Source organism: Saimiri boliviensis, chromosome 6 (assembly GCF_048565385.1).
Source record: "Saimiri boliviensis isolate mSaiBol1 chromosome 6, mSaiBol1.pri, whole genome shotgun sequence".
Taxonomy (NCBI): domain Eukaryota; kingdom Metazoa; phylum Chordata; class Mammalia; order Primates; family Cebidae; genus Saimiri; species Saimiri boliviensis.
This window is the reverse complement of record NC_133454.1, coordinates 17,571,956-17,590,068: the sequence shown is the minus strand read 5'-3', so window position 1 is coordinate 17,590,068 and position 18,113 is coordinate 17,571,956. Positions and strand designations below refer to the sequence as shown.

At 36.3% G+C, this 18,113-nt stretch overlaps 1 protein-coding gene across 20 annotated transcripts in view; it reads right to left on the bottom strand.

Moving 5' to 3' along the window:
• Nucleotides 1–18,113, bottom strand: part of DLG2 (discs large MAGUK scaffold protein 2) — a 2,103,224-nt gene that overhangs the window by 405,951 nt on the left and 1,679,160 nt on the right. For all 20 annotated transcript variants that reach the window (XM_074400260.1, XM_074400268.1, XM_074400258.1 and 17 more), the window contains one exon: nucleotides 9,388–9,456. In XM_074400260.1, coding sequence (XP_074256361.1) covers nucleotides 9,388–9,456 — 69 coding nt within the window. The remainder of the gene's footprint in view (nucleotides 1–9,387; nucleotides 9,457–18,113) is intronic.

The window sequence follows — 18,113 nt, the reverse complement described above, 5'->3', positions numbered from 1 at the left end:
CTTTATAAGCAGTTCAATCCAAGGTCAAACTTAACATCCAGCAAATATTCATCAGATGAGACTAAGGCTCTTTCTACTCATGTGATGGATGAGCCACCAGAAAACTCCTCCGACCACTTTTGTCTAGACTTATTTTCATGAATGATAAAGACACGATGGGGAAGGACTTTTGTCAGTCAGACTAAAAGACGTGATTGGAATGTATGGGACATTTCTGTTGCGGCAGGATGGTCTAGTAGTACCAGAGATAGGAATCTAGGCTGCAGTCAAGTATCCTTCCCTTCCCAGACCCATGACCTGGGGAAGTCATCAGTCCTCTGTCATATCTGTAGACAGGATAAATGATTCTTACCCAGCCACCTTACAAAGCTGCTATTAGGATCAATTGGAATAATGTCATGAGATGCCTTTGTAAATTATAATGCACTATGCAAACATAAGCTTGGTAATTTCATGGTGATCAGCAAAAAAGAAGAAGAATAAAAGAGAAAAAGAAGAAATGAATGGTGAATTAAGACTAAGAGAAAGGTAGAGGAGGAAGTTTCTGTAGCAAAGGGAGGGGAAAGGGAGAAAAGTCAGAAAATAAAAGGGGCCAAGGGAGGAACTGGTAGAGGAGAAGGTAAGATGCAGCAGTGGCAGTGAAAGATCTCATAGCTCTGGCAGATAAACAGGCAAACACATAAACATAAAACCAAAAGAACAGCAGAACTGCTCAGCCATGGGATTTAGAAAATCACATCTATGCCAAGACCACATACTTCTGAGAAGCAACTGGAAGACTCCATCAGATGGCCTCTTAGGAGGAGACAACAAGTCAACCATGAGTCAGCCTCCTTATTATACATTTCTAAATGGAAAGCATTACTGATTTCATGTTGTTCTTGTCTGTGCTCTGCTAAGTCATACACTCAGACAGATTTGTAATCATTGTTTGTGCAGCCATTAGTAATGACCCTTTCTTTGCCTAGTCAAGGTCTATTCATCATTCAGATGAGAGTCTTCCACGACTTCCCTGACCACCCTGACAAAGTCAGATGCCCTATTATAGGCACTCACGGCATCATAGTCCTGTTTTCTTCACAGAGCTTGAGACAGTAACAGATTTATATTTATTTGTGTGATTATTCAATTAATGTCTCCTTTTCCTCCCCAGACTGAGGGCAGAGTCAATGTCTGCTTTGCTCATTATATTTCTAATTGAATTTATTGGTTGGCATCATCATAAACAGAATCAAGTTAAAAAAGGACAGTATTCAAAGAGAGGTAATGATATAAATGGAAAGAAGAGGTTGGTGCTGGTGCTACAATTATAAAGTTTGGGACTGGTAAGATCTTTTTGATAGTTTAAGCCACTAAATCTTGTCGTGGAGTAATGGTTCAGATTTTCATTTTTACTAGTCTAACAGACTTATGACTGGGTGCTTTTTTACTCCACCTTGGTTAATTCAGTATATTAACTTGCTCTTTAGTGACATCTCTGTCAATGTCATGGGTGAGCATATTATTATTAGCATTAATAAATATGAGTACTGATTAAGAGGGGCAATTTTCTGGTTGGATTTTCTGCAGCACACTGTTTTGGGTATGTTTAATTATATAACAAAGGGGAGAAAGTTTATTCACAATTACTTTGAGACCATTTTAAAACCCATTTATTAAAACTTTAAAAGGTTTTCAAGGAAGATACGCATGGTAATGATAAGTAATCATGTTGGAAATGGAACTATGTCCAGAAAATAGGGAGTAGTTCAAAATTAAACATCCCTAACTCCAATTGCCCAGTGGATTCTGTGGTAACCTTCCAAGGTCAATACCACTGGCACTGAGCAAACCTCAGTATGTCAGGCCACTGAACAAGGCAGTCCAATAGTTCTCATAGCCAGACTCCTGTCCAGCAGTTCTCATAACCAGACTCCTGACTTGTGACTTCTGGGCTTTCTAGTTCAGCTGGTCAAACCAGAAGGCTGTAATTTAGAAATATTATTCCTCCATTTCTTCTAATTAAGTATATTTCAAGGTGAGTGGAATCACCATACAAGTTTGTTTCCCTTTTATTAGCATTTTTATTTCAAACTAGATTTTTGACAATGATTCTAGTTAACAAAAAATTCCAAAATCCTCAGAAATCATATTGAATGCTACTTTGTATTTTAATGTCTTACTCAGGCCTCGTGATTGGCCAACTTGTAATAACAAAACACATATAAGTCTGGGGAGGTAGGAGAGGGTAGTGACGTAAAAATGTGGGCTCAAATGTCAGTTCTGCTACTTAACCTCTCCAAGCTTAGTATCTTCATCCATAAAGTGGATTAAATGTGCCTATAACTGTTATCAGAGCAAAATGAGAGCCACATAAAGCACAACACATATCAGTTACTAAAATTAAAATAAAATACATAATATTTAATATTACATTTTTAGCCATTAAATACAGAAAAAAAATTCTTTTGAACTTTAGAGTCTACATGTTTGAAATGCCTGCTTTAATGTCAGAGTACTCTGTAATCTTCAATTTATGTTTTTTTCCTTCATTTTAAGGAAGACTTTCTTTGATGGAACAATAATGATGATAGTGGTTAATATCTACACAAGTTTTTACCTGGAAAAATACAAATCTAGATTTTCTATGTCATCTTACAAAATATTTTTGCTACTTTACTAGTCCTTAAAATTGCACATTTGGAAACTTCTGTCTGTTCTAAACATGCATCAGTGGTTTCCTTATGTATTAATTTATTTTTACACAGCTGTTATTTCAAAAGCAGATGGCAACAGAAATCCAGTCCCTGTGAGCGAATTAGAGCCCATGTCTTCATAGCCCTTAAATATTTTCTAGTTTGCTACAGTCTCAGCACTTTTTCAACACTGATAAATTTGGGAGAATCCTTGAAGTTTGCCGTGACAACACCTTTTATATTTTAAGCCCTACGAATGTAAGGAAAAAGATTATAAGGCCCAGAAAAGGATGTCTTAGGAAGTAAGGAAATGAAAAAAAGAATCTGTTCACCAACTGAAATGGGGCTAAGGAAAATGAGCTGACAGCTCAAATAGGAGGAGATTCCAGGGACACAAGGAAAAATGAAAAGAAAGCACCTGATGCTGAACTGGGGAAACGGAGATGGTCTGGAGGAATCTGTTCCTCTGATGGCTTCCTAATGAATCCCCTGGGTTTTAAACTCTGAAGATCTACCTCCCCCACTCAGGGATGGAAGGGGGGCCTGTAATTTTGAGTCCTTCCACACAGCTAAGATTTTTTTGGCAGGTGACGTGGCAGCATTCATAAGGCTGGGACTCTCAACCAGAGCTTTCTCACCCAGAACTTTCTTATTCAGGAGGCAGGTCTATTTTTACTGGACTATAAATCACATACAGACATTTTTTTTCGGGGGGAGCAGTTTGATTTCTTCTGATCATTTATAAAAATCAAATGTGTGCTCATCTCCTTACTTTTCTTAATATTCTCTGTAAATAAACTCTTCAGCTGGCAGGAAAGCAAAATAAATAGAATGACATATACACATAAACATATACACATACATGTGCATGTATATATACACATACATATATACACATATAAACATAAATATGAATTAACATATATTGTTTTAATACATTCTAAAAATAGACAAAAATCCTTTGCACTTTACCCAAATTTACTCTCTGTTTTTATTGAGTCACTTAAATATCTGTGATAAGTAAAGGCTCAGATTTTTGGCCAGTGACCCCAGCAACTAACAGCCTGAAAAAAAAAAAAAAAAAAAAAAAAACCATCTCTTTCAAGTTTCAAAGAGCACTACTGTAATTCAGTATGTTAATCAGTATAACAGCTCCTCCCTGCCCTCAATACTACTTAGCACTAGTTTTGAAGGCCAGGGTATGCTGAAGGAAGTTGAGCATTCATACTGATTACAAATACTGAGGTATAAAACGGGTTTCTGAATGTGTGGGTAGAGATAACTCAAGCCAAGTAGCCCAAAGGGCGAGCGACCTAGAACCCAATGGTCCTTTAAAAGTTTATGCTTCTATGAGCCAATTTGGTGTCTGAAATGTTAGAGTTGGAAGGCATCTGATACCTTGTTTATTTAACTCAACCTGAATACTTTGTATACGAGGTAACAGACATCTTGTCAAAATCACACAGTAAGAAATGGTAGACCTGAGTTCTATGTCCTGATTTGGAGATGTACATGTTGATTTTCAGATCACATTCTGCCATGACCATATATTTTGGAACCAAATATCCGAGTACTTAGAGGAAAAAGACTGAGTCTTTTAGGTCAGCATCATCCTGGGAAATCTGAAGCACATTAGCTGTAAAAAAAAAAAAAAAAAAAAAAAAAAAGCTTTTCCTATCCAGGCAAAAGGAGTAGAGAACAAGAGAGGGAATAATTCCATTAGAAGTCCTGTTTCCAGATGTTCCTTGGAAAGGATACCTAAGCTCATCTCAGAACACCAGAGACTCCCCAGCCCGAACGGAGCCATGATTTCATGAGCCTAGAGTGCTCTTTCAGTGTAGGAAGGGTGTCTTTTGTGCCAAACAGTGGTACATGGCTGTCCCTATGGAGTTAGGCCTGTCCTGATGAGAAAGCACAATAGCAGTATCAACATAAACCAGTTAACTTGAAAGGATGGGTTCCCTTAGATCTGTCTGTTTATAAGCAAAACTACCTTTTGTTTTTCTTTTGGATACTCATAGACTTCTGGATTTGGGAGAGATTTCTGGTGGGGTCAGTTAGACCAACTATTTACTCCATAAAGAATTCCTTGAAGAATTTCCCTGAAGATGGCCATTAAGTTTCCTGTTAAGTGCTACTTGGAAAGGGTGGCCAACACCTTCCAGGGCAACTGTTTTACCAATGTGAAAATGCTACTAGAAATTTTACTGGAAAATTCTGCCTTTAAGTATGCCACCAAATGACCTTGTAAGGTAACAAAGAGCTTTCTCCTGGATGAAAGAAAGCTTTCTGAGTGGCTGAAGATACTTCTTAGTCTTAACAGTGTTAACAAAATGCTTCTAGGTTTTTGCATTTGATTTTCTTTTTGATTTTTTAATCTCTGCCTTGCTGCAAACACATTTCTCAAAATTCAATTTTTGCCACCCCCCTGAGAATCCTCCCTTCCTTTCCAGAGGCAAATGCTGCTTTTGACCATTTCAGCTTTTAAAAAATTTGTATACATTTAAGAGGTACAAGTGCAATTTTGTTACATGGCCGTACCCTGCAGTGGTGAAGACTGGGCTTTTAATATATCCATCATCATAATAATGTACATTTTACCCACTAAGTAATTTCTCATTGTCCAACCTCCTCCCATATTTCACTCTATTGAGTCTTCAATGTCTATCATTTCACACTCTATGTCCATATGTATATATTATTTAGCTCCCATTTATAAGTGAGAACATGTGGCATTCGTCTGTTTCTGAATTGCTTCACTTAAGATAAGCGCCTCCAGTTCCATACATATTGCTGAAATTGACATGATTTCATTCTTTTTATGGCTGAATAGTATTCCACTGTGTATATATACCACATTTTATTTATCCAGACATTTGTTTACAGGCACTTAGGTTGATTCCCTATCTTTTCTATTATCCGTTTCAGTTTTAATTCAAGTGATTACTTCCGTATTTCTAAAAAAAATGCTTATAATGAGTATTCAATTATATTTTGTTCCCAGAATTATCTTTGTGTTTCCTTGAGAACAGTTTTTCTGTTTGTGCGTTTTAATCTTGTCTCTGTCATTTTTCAGGTTTGTTAAAATGTCTGGTAACTTGTGGCTGTCTTGTTCTTATTTAGGAACAAAGCAATAGAAATGCTGGCAGGGGTTGGTGTGTATAAGGGCAAAGCTTTTCAAAGTAAAGGTTTGAGGTTAAGCAAGCAAACATGAAACTGTGCCCCAAATTAGCACACTGCGAAGGGCTTGGCTACGGGGCCAACTCTCATACTAGCTCATCTAGGTGTTATAGAAGAGTGATTCAATTTCTTCTGAGAAGAACCTTCTTCTTTTTGTATGCAGGGCTGTGCATGCTTACGGGGGGACTCTTCATTCCTATTCTCAGACTCTGCTTTCAATCCCATCTGTTGTCACTACCCTAATGTCTCTGAGTTTTCTGGGGCTGGCTAGGCAGATCCGCACTTTGCTAAGCTGTGGGCCCCTTTGCACAGTACTGCTGCACTGCGGTAGGGCTTCTTGTGTGTGGCAACCCAGAAAATGTAACTCTAGGAGATGCAGTTCTGATACAATACAATATAAAAGGTGCCCTCTGGAGTTGTACAGCCCTGCTTCTATAGGTGATCAAAGGCTGGGATTACTTTGTTCTTCTGCAATCAATACCCTTCCATTGGCTTTCTGTTGCAAAGAAATATAATGAAACCTTTTGGCCTTTGATGCCCCCCGTAGATTTTCCTTTTTTTTTCCTTCTTAAAAATTATTATCCCATTAGCTTTCTTTAATAGGGTCTCAAGAGGAAGAGGAGATTAAAGTGTGGGCTGTGTCTGACAATTTGAAACTGAAACACAGAGCTTATTCCATTAATGGGGATGTTATTCTTCCTCATTTTGTCTGGCACAGTTATAGATGATTCAGATACCAATTTAAAAACAGGATTGACTCTATGTATGGTAGAGGACTCAATTAGATAGTTTTGTTGTCTCAATGGATCAAATTAACTGGAAATTTGAAATATCTCTACTTATTTTATGTCAAGTAGATAGCAACTTGGGTGAAAATTATATAAACATATGGCCTTTTAAACTATATTCATTTAAAAAATATCCTATGTAGTTGCTTTTCACAAAAGCATTAGGAAGGAGAGTTTTGAAATAATGGAATTTGCAATTTCAGTTGATTGCCTACACTCAGCAGTATAACACTTTAATGGGAAACCTGCTAAAGACCCATTGGCCTATGTAAGATGAAAAATAACTTTCCCACTATGTGTTCAGTCACAATGATTATGTGCCATATTACCTCTTCATCTGCCAAACAGCTGGGCACGCATAGCATGAATTTTTGTGTTCTGGACTTTGTAGAGGATTACTGAGATTTTGCCTTCTAAATATTACTAATGCTATTTCTACCTCAAATATTTTATTTTATATCCAGAAGTGTTTTACGTAAACAGATACATACAAATGTATTTAAGCAAATGTTCAAAGTAAGTCTTCAAACTAATCTATGCTGTAAAAATAAATCTTGTTTGTTTTTTCAGAACACTTAGACTAAGTGTATATTTAGCTAGTACTTATTGAAGGTTCAATATGTATCTACTATTTTTATTTTTAAGAATTAGTGAGTTTGATACTATTTTTTTCTCGTAGCTGTTGAGGAAACCTATGCTTAGAAAGGTGAAGCTCCCTGATCAACAACAAACAGCTGAGGCCAGGATTAAAACCAAATTCTTTGAATTTAGAGTAAGTTTTCTTCCATTCTTACAGGAAATAGAATCCACTGTATTCTTCACTAGATATAAGGCAAAGTACTTTATGCTAGTTGGGACAATAGATCACTATGAAGCTTATACAGTTTGCTGTTTTTCATAAAAGGAGTCACTCTGGTGTTTTAAAGTTAGGGTAACACCTTTACATTTTTGGCCTCATCAGAGAGCAAGAACTGTGATTATGTCAATCACAGAGTTCCTTTAACTCAAGTGGAAAATTGAAAAAAAAAATACTTAGGGCAAATTGCTAATAAGCTTTTGCTAATAAAAAGAAAGAAAGCAAAAGTTTAGAAATATCCTTAGAAAGAAACGCCATTATTTATCATAGCTGGAGGAAGTCTTCTTTATGCTGATGGCCAAAATGTGAAATGATAGCTACCCTGAGCCCTGCCAAAAGAAGGCTTCAAAAGGAATTATCAAGTAAGGTAGAGATAGTGGTAAAATTCATCCCCATACCCTTCCCTCTACCGCAAATAACACCTCAGCCACTTAATATGCACATGGACTTCCAGTACCTTCCCATACAGCAGGTTATTGATTCTATTTAATGTTTTTTAAAGTTAGAGTCATTCTAATTCTACAACATTTTTTTTTCACACTAGGAAATTCTACATGATATCTAATTTAGCCTGAATGTGGTTTATGAATTGTACAACCAGCGCTCTCCACCTCAATAAAGACTTTTCATACCACACTATAGGGGACAGAGCCACACAGTGGAGTCAGGCTTGCTTTCAAATCCAGACTATGGTACTTTCTATACCAGGTGTCCCCAGACTACAGCCCATGGGCCTCATGCGGCCCCCTGAGGCCATTTATCTGGCTCCCCGCCGCACTTCAGGAAAGGGCACCTTTTTCATTGGTGGTCAATGAGAGGAGCACAGTAAGTGGCGGCCCTCCAATGGTCTGAGGGACAGTGAACTGGCCCCCCTGTGTAAAAAGTTTGGGGACGCCTGTTCTATACATTTGGGAAAATTACTTAACCTTTCTGAGAATCAAGGTTCAGAAAAAAAGACACCTATCTTCTAGGAGTACTTTAGAAATAAAATCAGGTAGGACAGGTGATACGTTTGGCTCTATGTCCCCACCCAAATCTCATCTTGAATTGTATGCCTATAATTCCCATGTGCTGTGGGAGAGACCTGGTAGGAGATAACTGAATCATGGGGACGGTTTCTCCCATCCTGTTCTCATGGTAGAGAATAAGTCTCAAGAGATCTGATAGTTTTCTCATTCTCTCTTTTGCTGCCATGTAAGAAGTGCCTTTTGTCATCCACCATGATTGTAAGGTCTCCCTATCCACATGGAACTGTAAGTCCATTAAACCTCTTTCTTTTGTAAATTGCCCAGGCTTGGGTATGTCTTTATCAGCAGCATGAAAATGGACCAATGCAACAGGTGGTTGGTAGATAAATAGATACGTAAATGTTAGGTTTTTTTCTTTCCTTGGAGGAACACTTGTGAATTTGTACTGTTGGGCAAATATCCATATATGCTTCAGTCCTCAGCTCAAGAGTTACATATTTTTGAGAACCAACCTGACCTTTCCCTAGTCCCCTTTGGATGCCCATTTATAGCTAGGTATCCCTCCTGGATTCTCCATTTATCCCTTATGCCTATCTCCTATACAGTGTAACGCTTACACTGTATCACAAGTATGTGTTTGTACTTCTATCATTTGTACTAGACAATAAAGCCCCCTAGAGGGAAAGAAGAAATCTTATTTGACTTATTAAATCTAGTACCTAGCACAGTGCTTGGCACATACCATGAGTTTCCTAGATATTTGAGTGTATGTGTGTGAGAGAGAGAAAAAGTGGGAAGGGAGAGAAGGAAAGAAAGAAAGAAAGAAAAGAGACAGAGAGAGAAAGAGAAAGAAAGGAAGAGAGAAAGAAAGACGAATTCCGAGGCTTCACAGTTTAAGAGGTTCTGTATTATTATCTTACCCTTCCAGGGAGATGGCCCGTTGGAGAGTCACCGAAGGCTGACGAGTTGCGGTGCTATGTTGGGAATGACTGCAAGAAAAGATGGAAGAAACACAGATCATTTATTTAAAATGTTTTTGAACATTTTAATCAGTCCTATTGCAAAGAATCAATCTTCAAAGAAATACAGTAGAGATGAAATCTTTGGTGATAAGGAGAACCCTCCACCAAAATATAGCACTCTACCAGATAAGAGTTAATTTTTTTTATAATTTGATTTTAATGTATATTATTCAAATGTAAGCTCTGAATGATGGGTAGATATTAAAATGAACAAAAATATTTGGAAAAGGTAATTTTTTCTCTTGGAATGAGATAATGTAGAGCATAAACATATACATTTCTTTATGATGCAATGTATTTTTTTAAGCTGCAGAATTTTTTTAACAAAATTTTACACATAACCTAATCTGTAAATCAGAGTAGTATTTAATCAGTATAGATGTATTTATTAGTTCAAATTTGTAACACTTATTTGTAAAATTAATCAATAACAATTAACTATTTGATGAACACAAAACTTGAAAAATGGGGCTTTCAGTTGCCTATCAGTCTTCAAATTTAATGTAATTCTATATTTTGTTTATACGTAACAAGACAAGACTGATTTTGCAGATAAGTAATAGAAATAAAATGATAATATCTAACATTTACTGAGGTCTTAAATTGGCTGAGTCACTTTCCTAAGTGTTTTTATATTTTTATGTCTTTTATTTCTCATAACTTTATGAGGTATGTCCCATTTAACAGGTGAAGAAATTGAGATATAGAGAGGATCAGAAAGTTGCTCAGAGTCACACGGTAAATTCCTATGCTTGAAACAGCATCTAAACTATTTGATTCTACAATCATCTTAAATTATTATAACAATTTTTCACATTTGTGAGAATTTGTATTGCAATCTTAGAATATTCTTTAACTAGAAATAGATGGCAAGAAAATCTTTCATCTGAGATAAGCACAATAATAGTAATTCAACAGCCAAACTTTACTGAATGTCTAATTTTATAGTATTAGTTAAATATTTTGGTTGAAATACTAGTTACATATACACAAAATATAGGAACATGTGTATATATACATATACGTATAAAAAGAAACCTGAGTCAAATGTTTGCAGAATATTAGGCACCTTTGCAAAGCTCTAGGATTTCTCAGCACATATATGGCAAACACTGACATTGCCACAGAGAATCAAGATGTAGGCTGCACAGACTTTCGTTCAGAACCTTGGTCACCACAGGTGAGAAAAGATGCTTTCCTGTGACATGTAGATAATATCTGTCTAAGCTGAAGGCACAAAATTTGGAGATCACAGCTGAAACCTAGAGAATAATATTCAACTTAAAGACTGTGCTTCTTCAAGTTAAAAACTGCATTTCCTGGTATCCCTCACAGTGTCAAGCACCACAGATGTTCGTTGAACATGTTTTTAATTGACTAGCTGAAAAGCATCATAGCATTCAGGACTTGGACTATGCAGCCAGACTGCCTGGCTCAACTACATATAATGTAAACTTGTACAGATTACTTAAATCTCTCTGTATGTCAGCTTTTCATCTTACAAGACTGGGATAGTAACAGCATTTTTCTCACAGGGTTATTATAACAATTAAATGAATACAGTGTTTAGAACAATGGCTATCACATGGTAAAGCTATCTAAGTGTTTGTTAAATAAATAAACCAGGCCAGGTGCAGTGGCTCATGCCTGTAATTCCAGCACTTTGGGAGGTCCAGGTGGGTGGATCACAAGGTCAAGAGATCCAGACCATCCTGACCAACATGGTGAAACCCCGTCACTATTAAAAATACAAAAATTAGCTGGGCATGGTGGCGTGCACCTGTAGTCCCAGGTACTCAGGAGGCTGAGGCGGGATAATTGCTTGAACCTGGGAGGTAGGGGTTGCAGTGAGCCAAGGTAGCACCGCTGCACTCCAGCCTGGCGCCTGGCGACAGACCAAGACTCTGTCTCAAATAAATAAATAAAAAAATAAAAAAATAAAAAAATAAACCAACAGGATTTGGCAGAATGTATACTTTGAGATATTTGGTAACAAATAAGAATAATTACTGTATTTAGACTACTTTAGTTAGTCGTACGATAAGTGCCACAAGGTGCATATTTCTGGGTATAACTTTAGTGATAAAAATCAAATCAAAATTTATTTTCTATTATACATATATTATAAAATTACTGGAAATAAAAATGAGAAATTAAAAAAAATCACCCACAGTTCCATTACCTTCTCTCACATTTTACAGAGTCATCTAATGTAGTTCTTGTAGGAGTCCTATAAGGTAGATACGAGTATTTCCATATATAAAAAAGCAAAACATACAGAACTTAAAATAATTTTCAGAAATCAGCAGCTTGCAAATGTCGAGCCAGAGTCCAAACTAAAGCCTCTCTGATTGCCAGGTGTGTGTACTTTCCATTCTATCTTAGGGACTCTCCAAATGTCCATATGCATTTCACAGAGTTTTATATATATACAGAAACACATGTAACTTCATATCCTGTGCTTTTCCTGACATGACAATTTAAGCGTATCTAATGGGATCTCCATAATTATTATTTTGGTGTTATATAATGTTACTTCCTCTGAAGATATAGTTACTTAACCATCCTTTGATAGTTGGATATTTAGATGACATTTATAATATTATAAACAGTGCTGCAATGAACACGTTGACATCACTTAATTTTTTCTTATTCTACAATTCCCTTTAGATGCATTTGCCAAAGTGGAAACATTTATTTTCTTAATTTATGTTACTAATTACTTTTCAAGAGCTTTGTACCAACCATTTTATCGCCTCCAAAAATGTAGATCTGTACCAGTTTTCCCACAGTCTTACAAGAACTGACATTATAACTTTGAAAACACCCTAACAATTTAATAGATGAAAAATGATGCTTCAGATTCATAATGAGCATTTCTTTATTAGTGAAATGACCCTTTTTCTATATACTTATTGGCTAATTATATGTCTTTTGTGCAAAATGTCTAATCCTTTCTTTACCATTTATCTTCCACTGGTCTAGACAGTACCACTTAGGCAAAGATCAATGATGTTCAATAACCAAGATTAACAAGTAACTGTAATTTCTGATAGCTTTATCACTATTAATTCATCCCACAAAATTAAAAGAATTATTCAGTAATCTCACTTATCATTACCTTACAACTAATTACTTTATTATTCTACTCTATTCCAATAATATCCCCTTTGAAGTTTTAGTGACAAAGTACATGCAAATGGTAACATGAGGTGCTCAGAGAATTTGACTCCTTTTATATTACACATGCAAGTTTAGCCAGTTTCTCCTAGCATGTAAATTTGGAACAAATAGAGCCTTTTCCAAAATGTAACTATCCTTTTACTCTAATTATAACACAAATACAGTGAACTGAGATAAATATAGTCAACACCTGTGCACAGAAGTGAATTTTTGTTTTTCCCAAATACAAGTAATGTCCAAGCCATACTTGCAGGAGGGATACTTGCAATGGATGTTTGGAGCTACCTGACGGTGATTACAACTGGTATTTTGAGACGGAGTTTCGCTCTTGTTACCCAGGCTGGAGTGCAATGGCGCGGCCTCGGCTCACTGCAACCTCCGCCTCCCAGGTTCAGGCAATTCTCCTGCCTCAGCCTCCTGAGTAGCTGGGATTACAGGCACGCCCCACCATGCCCAGCTAATTTTTTGTATTTTTAGTAGAGACGGAGTTTCACCATGTTGACCAGGATGGTCTCGATCTCTTGACCTCGTGATCCACCCGCCTTGGCCTCCCAAAGTGCTGGGATTACAGGCTTGAGCCACCGCGCCCGGCCTACAACTGGTATTTTAAAGAACACCAAACATCTTCCCTTTCAGACAAAATAGGTTCTATCCTTTCCACATTACTGGCTACATAGACAATGTGCTGTAGAGTTCCCATCACTAAGAAATTACAGGTAACCACTGCCTGGCTCTTTCACCTCCTCAGGAAGAGAGGCCAGTCAGATGCAATTTTGGGAACTACTGGAGAAATAACCAAGGGAGGAAATCACAGCTAAAACATACTGCTCTGTGCTGCCATCTCATTTTTCTACATATCCATAACAGCACCCAGGGCTATGAATCACTAAGATTTACTTCCATGCCTGTTTCTCCTATAAAGTCGTGTGTGCTTGCAGAGCAACGTATTGGGTTTCTTCATCTATCATTGTCAGCTCAGGGTTGGCACACAAAAGACCGTTCATCAGCGTCTTTTTGAATGATGGATAACATGGATTGAATTCTATCTATCTGGAAGGCCCCCATGACTTTTCTCTTTCAAATTTTGCAATAGCATCAAGAACTAGGTTTCATGCCCATTTTCAAGGGAAATTAAGACCCAGATCTCCTAGCTAGTAGATGGCAAAAATAGAACCCAGATTTGCCAGCTCCAAAGTGCGTGCTTCTCTGAGACAAATTATATTGTCTCATAAAAAGGTGAAATCAAAGCTCTGTGACTGGTCTATATAGAAGACCTGAAACACTCTGTAAGAAAATATTGAACTCCCATTTACACTGACAAGTTCTTTTTTTCTTTGGTATAAAATACCACCCAACATTTTGTGATGTATGCTCAACCTTCATGTCAGTGGCTTTTGAAGATCATTTTTACGAAGCTTACTTAATAAAGAAACTTGTCTGTCTTATCCACACCACCTCATTAGTAAGCCCTGAACATTTATGAAGATTTAAGTAACAATGAATAGTGGGTAGGTAGAATGAGCATGAGGGTGGCTCAGCATCCTGCTATAACACGGATGCTGGAGAATAAGTCCTCTGCAGCCTGGTAGAAATCCTGGGGCACGAATTCTCTAGTTAGCTGGCTTGACAGAGGTACTAAATCAGGTGACTGTGGAGATAAATATTACCAAGACTTTTTAAGACCCAAAGAGAGGTGTCATGATGCCCAATCCCTGTCCAAATTATGCTGTCATTAAATAAAATTGAGCAAGAGCACACAAAAGAGTGTCCTTTTCAAGAACTCTCTGATTTTTCCAAGTAAATGATTCCAAACTGTTGCCTAAAAAATGAAATTTGAATGGTGTTGAAAGATGCATTCCTATTGCTGTGCTAAATTAAAAAAATTTTGATCATCTGAATTGAAATTGTTCTATTACACATGGAACACAAAGGTCCTAGCTGGTGGTAACACAGGGTTACCACCCTTTTAAAAAATTCAAAAAAATTTTTTTAAAATTTTCTCCTTCTCTGAAGCAATGAGAGTTAGGATGTGTGGTCTTTCCAATATGCTGTAATATTAAAACTATGTTATTTTAATGGACAGCACAAAAGGTTTTTTGTGTACTTTACCAATTAACTGATAACAATAAAGTTACTTAATATGACTTGTGAAGTCACATTCATCGTTAAAATATCTCCTTATGGATATTCAATATTGTGTATTTTTTCACTTCTAATGAGCTTGCATTTATCCTTGTCATATTTAACTCTTCATCTCTCTCTTGCATATTTGTATCCATCATTTATTTAATCTACCTTAGTATTTCCTTCTTCTCTTTTTCTGCCTACTTTCCTTCTCTCTTAACGCAATGCACACATTAAGTTGCCACTATTTTTCTTGGATATCCAGTCAGTACCTCAAATTTAACATAATCAAAACACCATCACCTTCTCCATGAAACTGGATAGCCCTCCTGTTGTTTCATTGACACTTAACATGAAGTGTCTTGTATAATTATTTATATGTTGTAGTGATACCCAATAAATGTTAATTGGGGACTTATACACCAAGTTCGGTGCTTGGGATGAGTCGTTCATTCTTTAATTTTGTAGTACTCTATAAGTATCTGATAATAAAGAGAACAGTGAAAGCAAATGAATCATTTGGCTCATGTCCAAATAACATGGAAAGCATTTTTCAATAAATCCCCAGGTATATTTAATTGGCAAACCATCTAAGCCATGTTTGGAAGAATGTATAAGTATTTTAACGGATGGTGAAGGAAAATAAAACATTTGAGAATTTAGAAGGACATGACCAAGATCGTGAAGGGTCAAAAATATGTAGTGTGCTCTGGAACCTTGTGTGTCTTAGCTTTGCCAGAGCAGAGGGGCTAGGAGTAAGGCCGGGAAGCTGACTGGGGATGGGTAATGAGGGACAATAGAGGGCTCTCCAAGGTTATTAAGTCAGGGTGAGCAAGGGGGTCAACATGGTGATGTCTGTGATTCAGAAAAGTAAACCTTAAAGTATTCTAAATAATGAAATGAAGTGGAGAAAATCTATAGTCAGGGAGATTAACAGTAAACCATCAGAGTGAAGACAATTAATAAATGCCTAAACTTGAATAATGTAGTGAAAATTAAGAAAAGGGAATGTATTTAACACATTTAGAGGTAGAATACCCAGGAACCAATAAGAAGGCGCTATGGAGAAGACATTTTGATTCTAATGATCTGGCTGGGTAGGCATTTCTCCTCATGAAAGTTAAACTCTCCTAGATAGAAAGGGGCCCATTCTTCCCAGGGTTTAGGAACAGTTCGCTCTTCAAGGACTTCCAAGTAAGCCTTCAGAAACAGGCAGACTTTGGTGTTAGGATTGAGGGAGACAAGGAAGAACGAATGGAGATCTATCAATGACTGAGAGGCTCATGGTGCTTTAACAGAAGTGCATGTGTGTAAAGGAAAGTATACGTGTAAATAGAAAAATATAATTGGTTTTGTACAAGATTAGCTTGATGACCCTGTTACACACGTGGGAAATATGATCTACAGTGGACCTCTATAATTATTAAAAAGTTCTTCCTTTTCTTGATGTGATACCCATTTGTCCACAGCAGCCACTGGATGACTGAGATAGTCCTTGCATCTTCGAGTCTTACAAATAAACATTCCTAACACTTGTGATTCTTTCTTTATGAGATAGTTTCAAGATTCTTAGCTATCTTTCCTTGTATGCTCTTACATTTTTCTTCTGGTATCTATTAAGTTGGCTCAACAGTAAGAGCAGTTTTTGCCATTTTTTAAAATGAAAAACAAACTGTGATTACTTTTGCACCAACCTAATACTGAAACTGTAGAACCTAGAAATGAACTCACAGTTTCAGATGTGTTCAGAACTGCCAAGAGTGCCATGAGATGCTGACTTTCCTCTATCTGGATCCCATACTTCTGTAACATGGACCTTTACAATTTCCTGAATTTTATTGCTAAGTTTAAGGTCCACTGAACCTCTCATATATTTGTGACATCAAATGACTAAAAATCAGATCTATCATGTACTTACACATTGGATTTTGGGACTCAATGTAGTTATCATATGTCAAATGTAATGGTATTGGTTTTGATCTAGTTTTCAAGTTTGTTAAGCTAACCTTCAGTCATCAATTTAATTCAATAAAAGTATTTATTGAGCATTTAAGGTGTGTTAGCCATTATAGAATTTTACTCTTTCATCTAGTTTTATATCATCAAATTTTACATTTTTATTTAAGTCATTGATTATTACAGTAAGCCATAAGGACTGTGCATTGTGGCAAATCATCACAGATCTTCCTCCAGTTTAATAGCTAGTCCGCAAGTGGCACTGTTGAGCTCTCTTAATCAGCATCCTTTTAATAGACTAACCAATCTTCTCTACTCTCTCACTGACAGACAGACCAACGTCCACGGCAAGCAGCATGCATATGTCCCATAAATTTCCATTCCTTTGAGGTGATTTGTATACTAATAAAGAATCAATTGTACTGTTTATTCTAATTACATTTGTTTTTCTAATTACATATTTAAATGTGAAAATGAAATACTTGTGTATAAAAAAGCCTTGTATCTCTCAAAAGAAAGTTTGCTGATCTTGGAAAAACTAAAAAATAGTATGTGTTAATAGTCAAAAATAATGCTGTCAAACTAGGTCTGAGAGAGGTAAGATCAGAAAATAATTATAAAAGAAAGAATTTTTCACTAGTTCACTTTTGATTCTCACCCAAATTTAAAGAAATCCAATAGGGAAAGTAAGGATGATGGATTAAGGTATGATTTATATAAGAAAAATGAAATAGAACTTCAGAAAAAAATGAGTCCCAGGTTTCTGGCCTTGTAAGTAAATTTAGTATGCCAAATATTTTAAAGCAATTAACGAACAGTTTAGACATTGGAAATAATACCGTCAAAATTGTTGTCAGAGGTTGAAAATGCTAGAAAAAATCTTGACACTCACATATAAAAAAAAAGTTGAAGGAACACAATGTGTTAACTGTTCTCAAATGAAAAGTTCTGATGACTTATAGAAATGCCAAGTGTTAGACTGTACTAATGATAATTTGTTTAAAATTAAAATTGTGGCCAATTAAGAAATCAAGCATGCTGGGAAAAATAGATGGAAATAAGTATAAAGAAAATTACTGGATCAAATTCAGAGCCCCCAATTTTTCATTCCATAGCCAAAGATACTCAAAATGTGGTTATACTTTATGTTAAATGAATTTACTCAACAGTCAGTAATGACGTGATAACTCAAAAAATAACTTGGAGGTGCTATATTGGGAGAAATACCATTTTTTCTTTTAAATATCAATAAAACACTGATTTTGTTATGCCACTATACAATTATATTTTTAAAAGTTAAGGTGAAGTAATTAAGACATGCAGGCAGTTTTTTAAATAAATGAAACTTTAAATCCAAACTT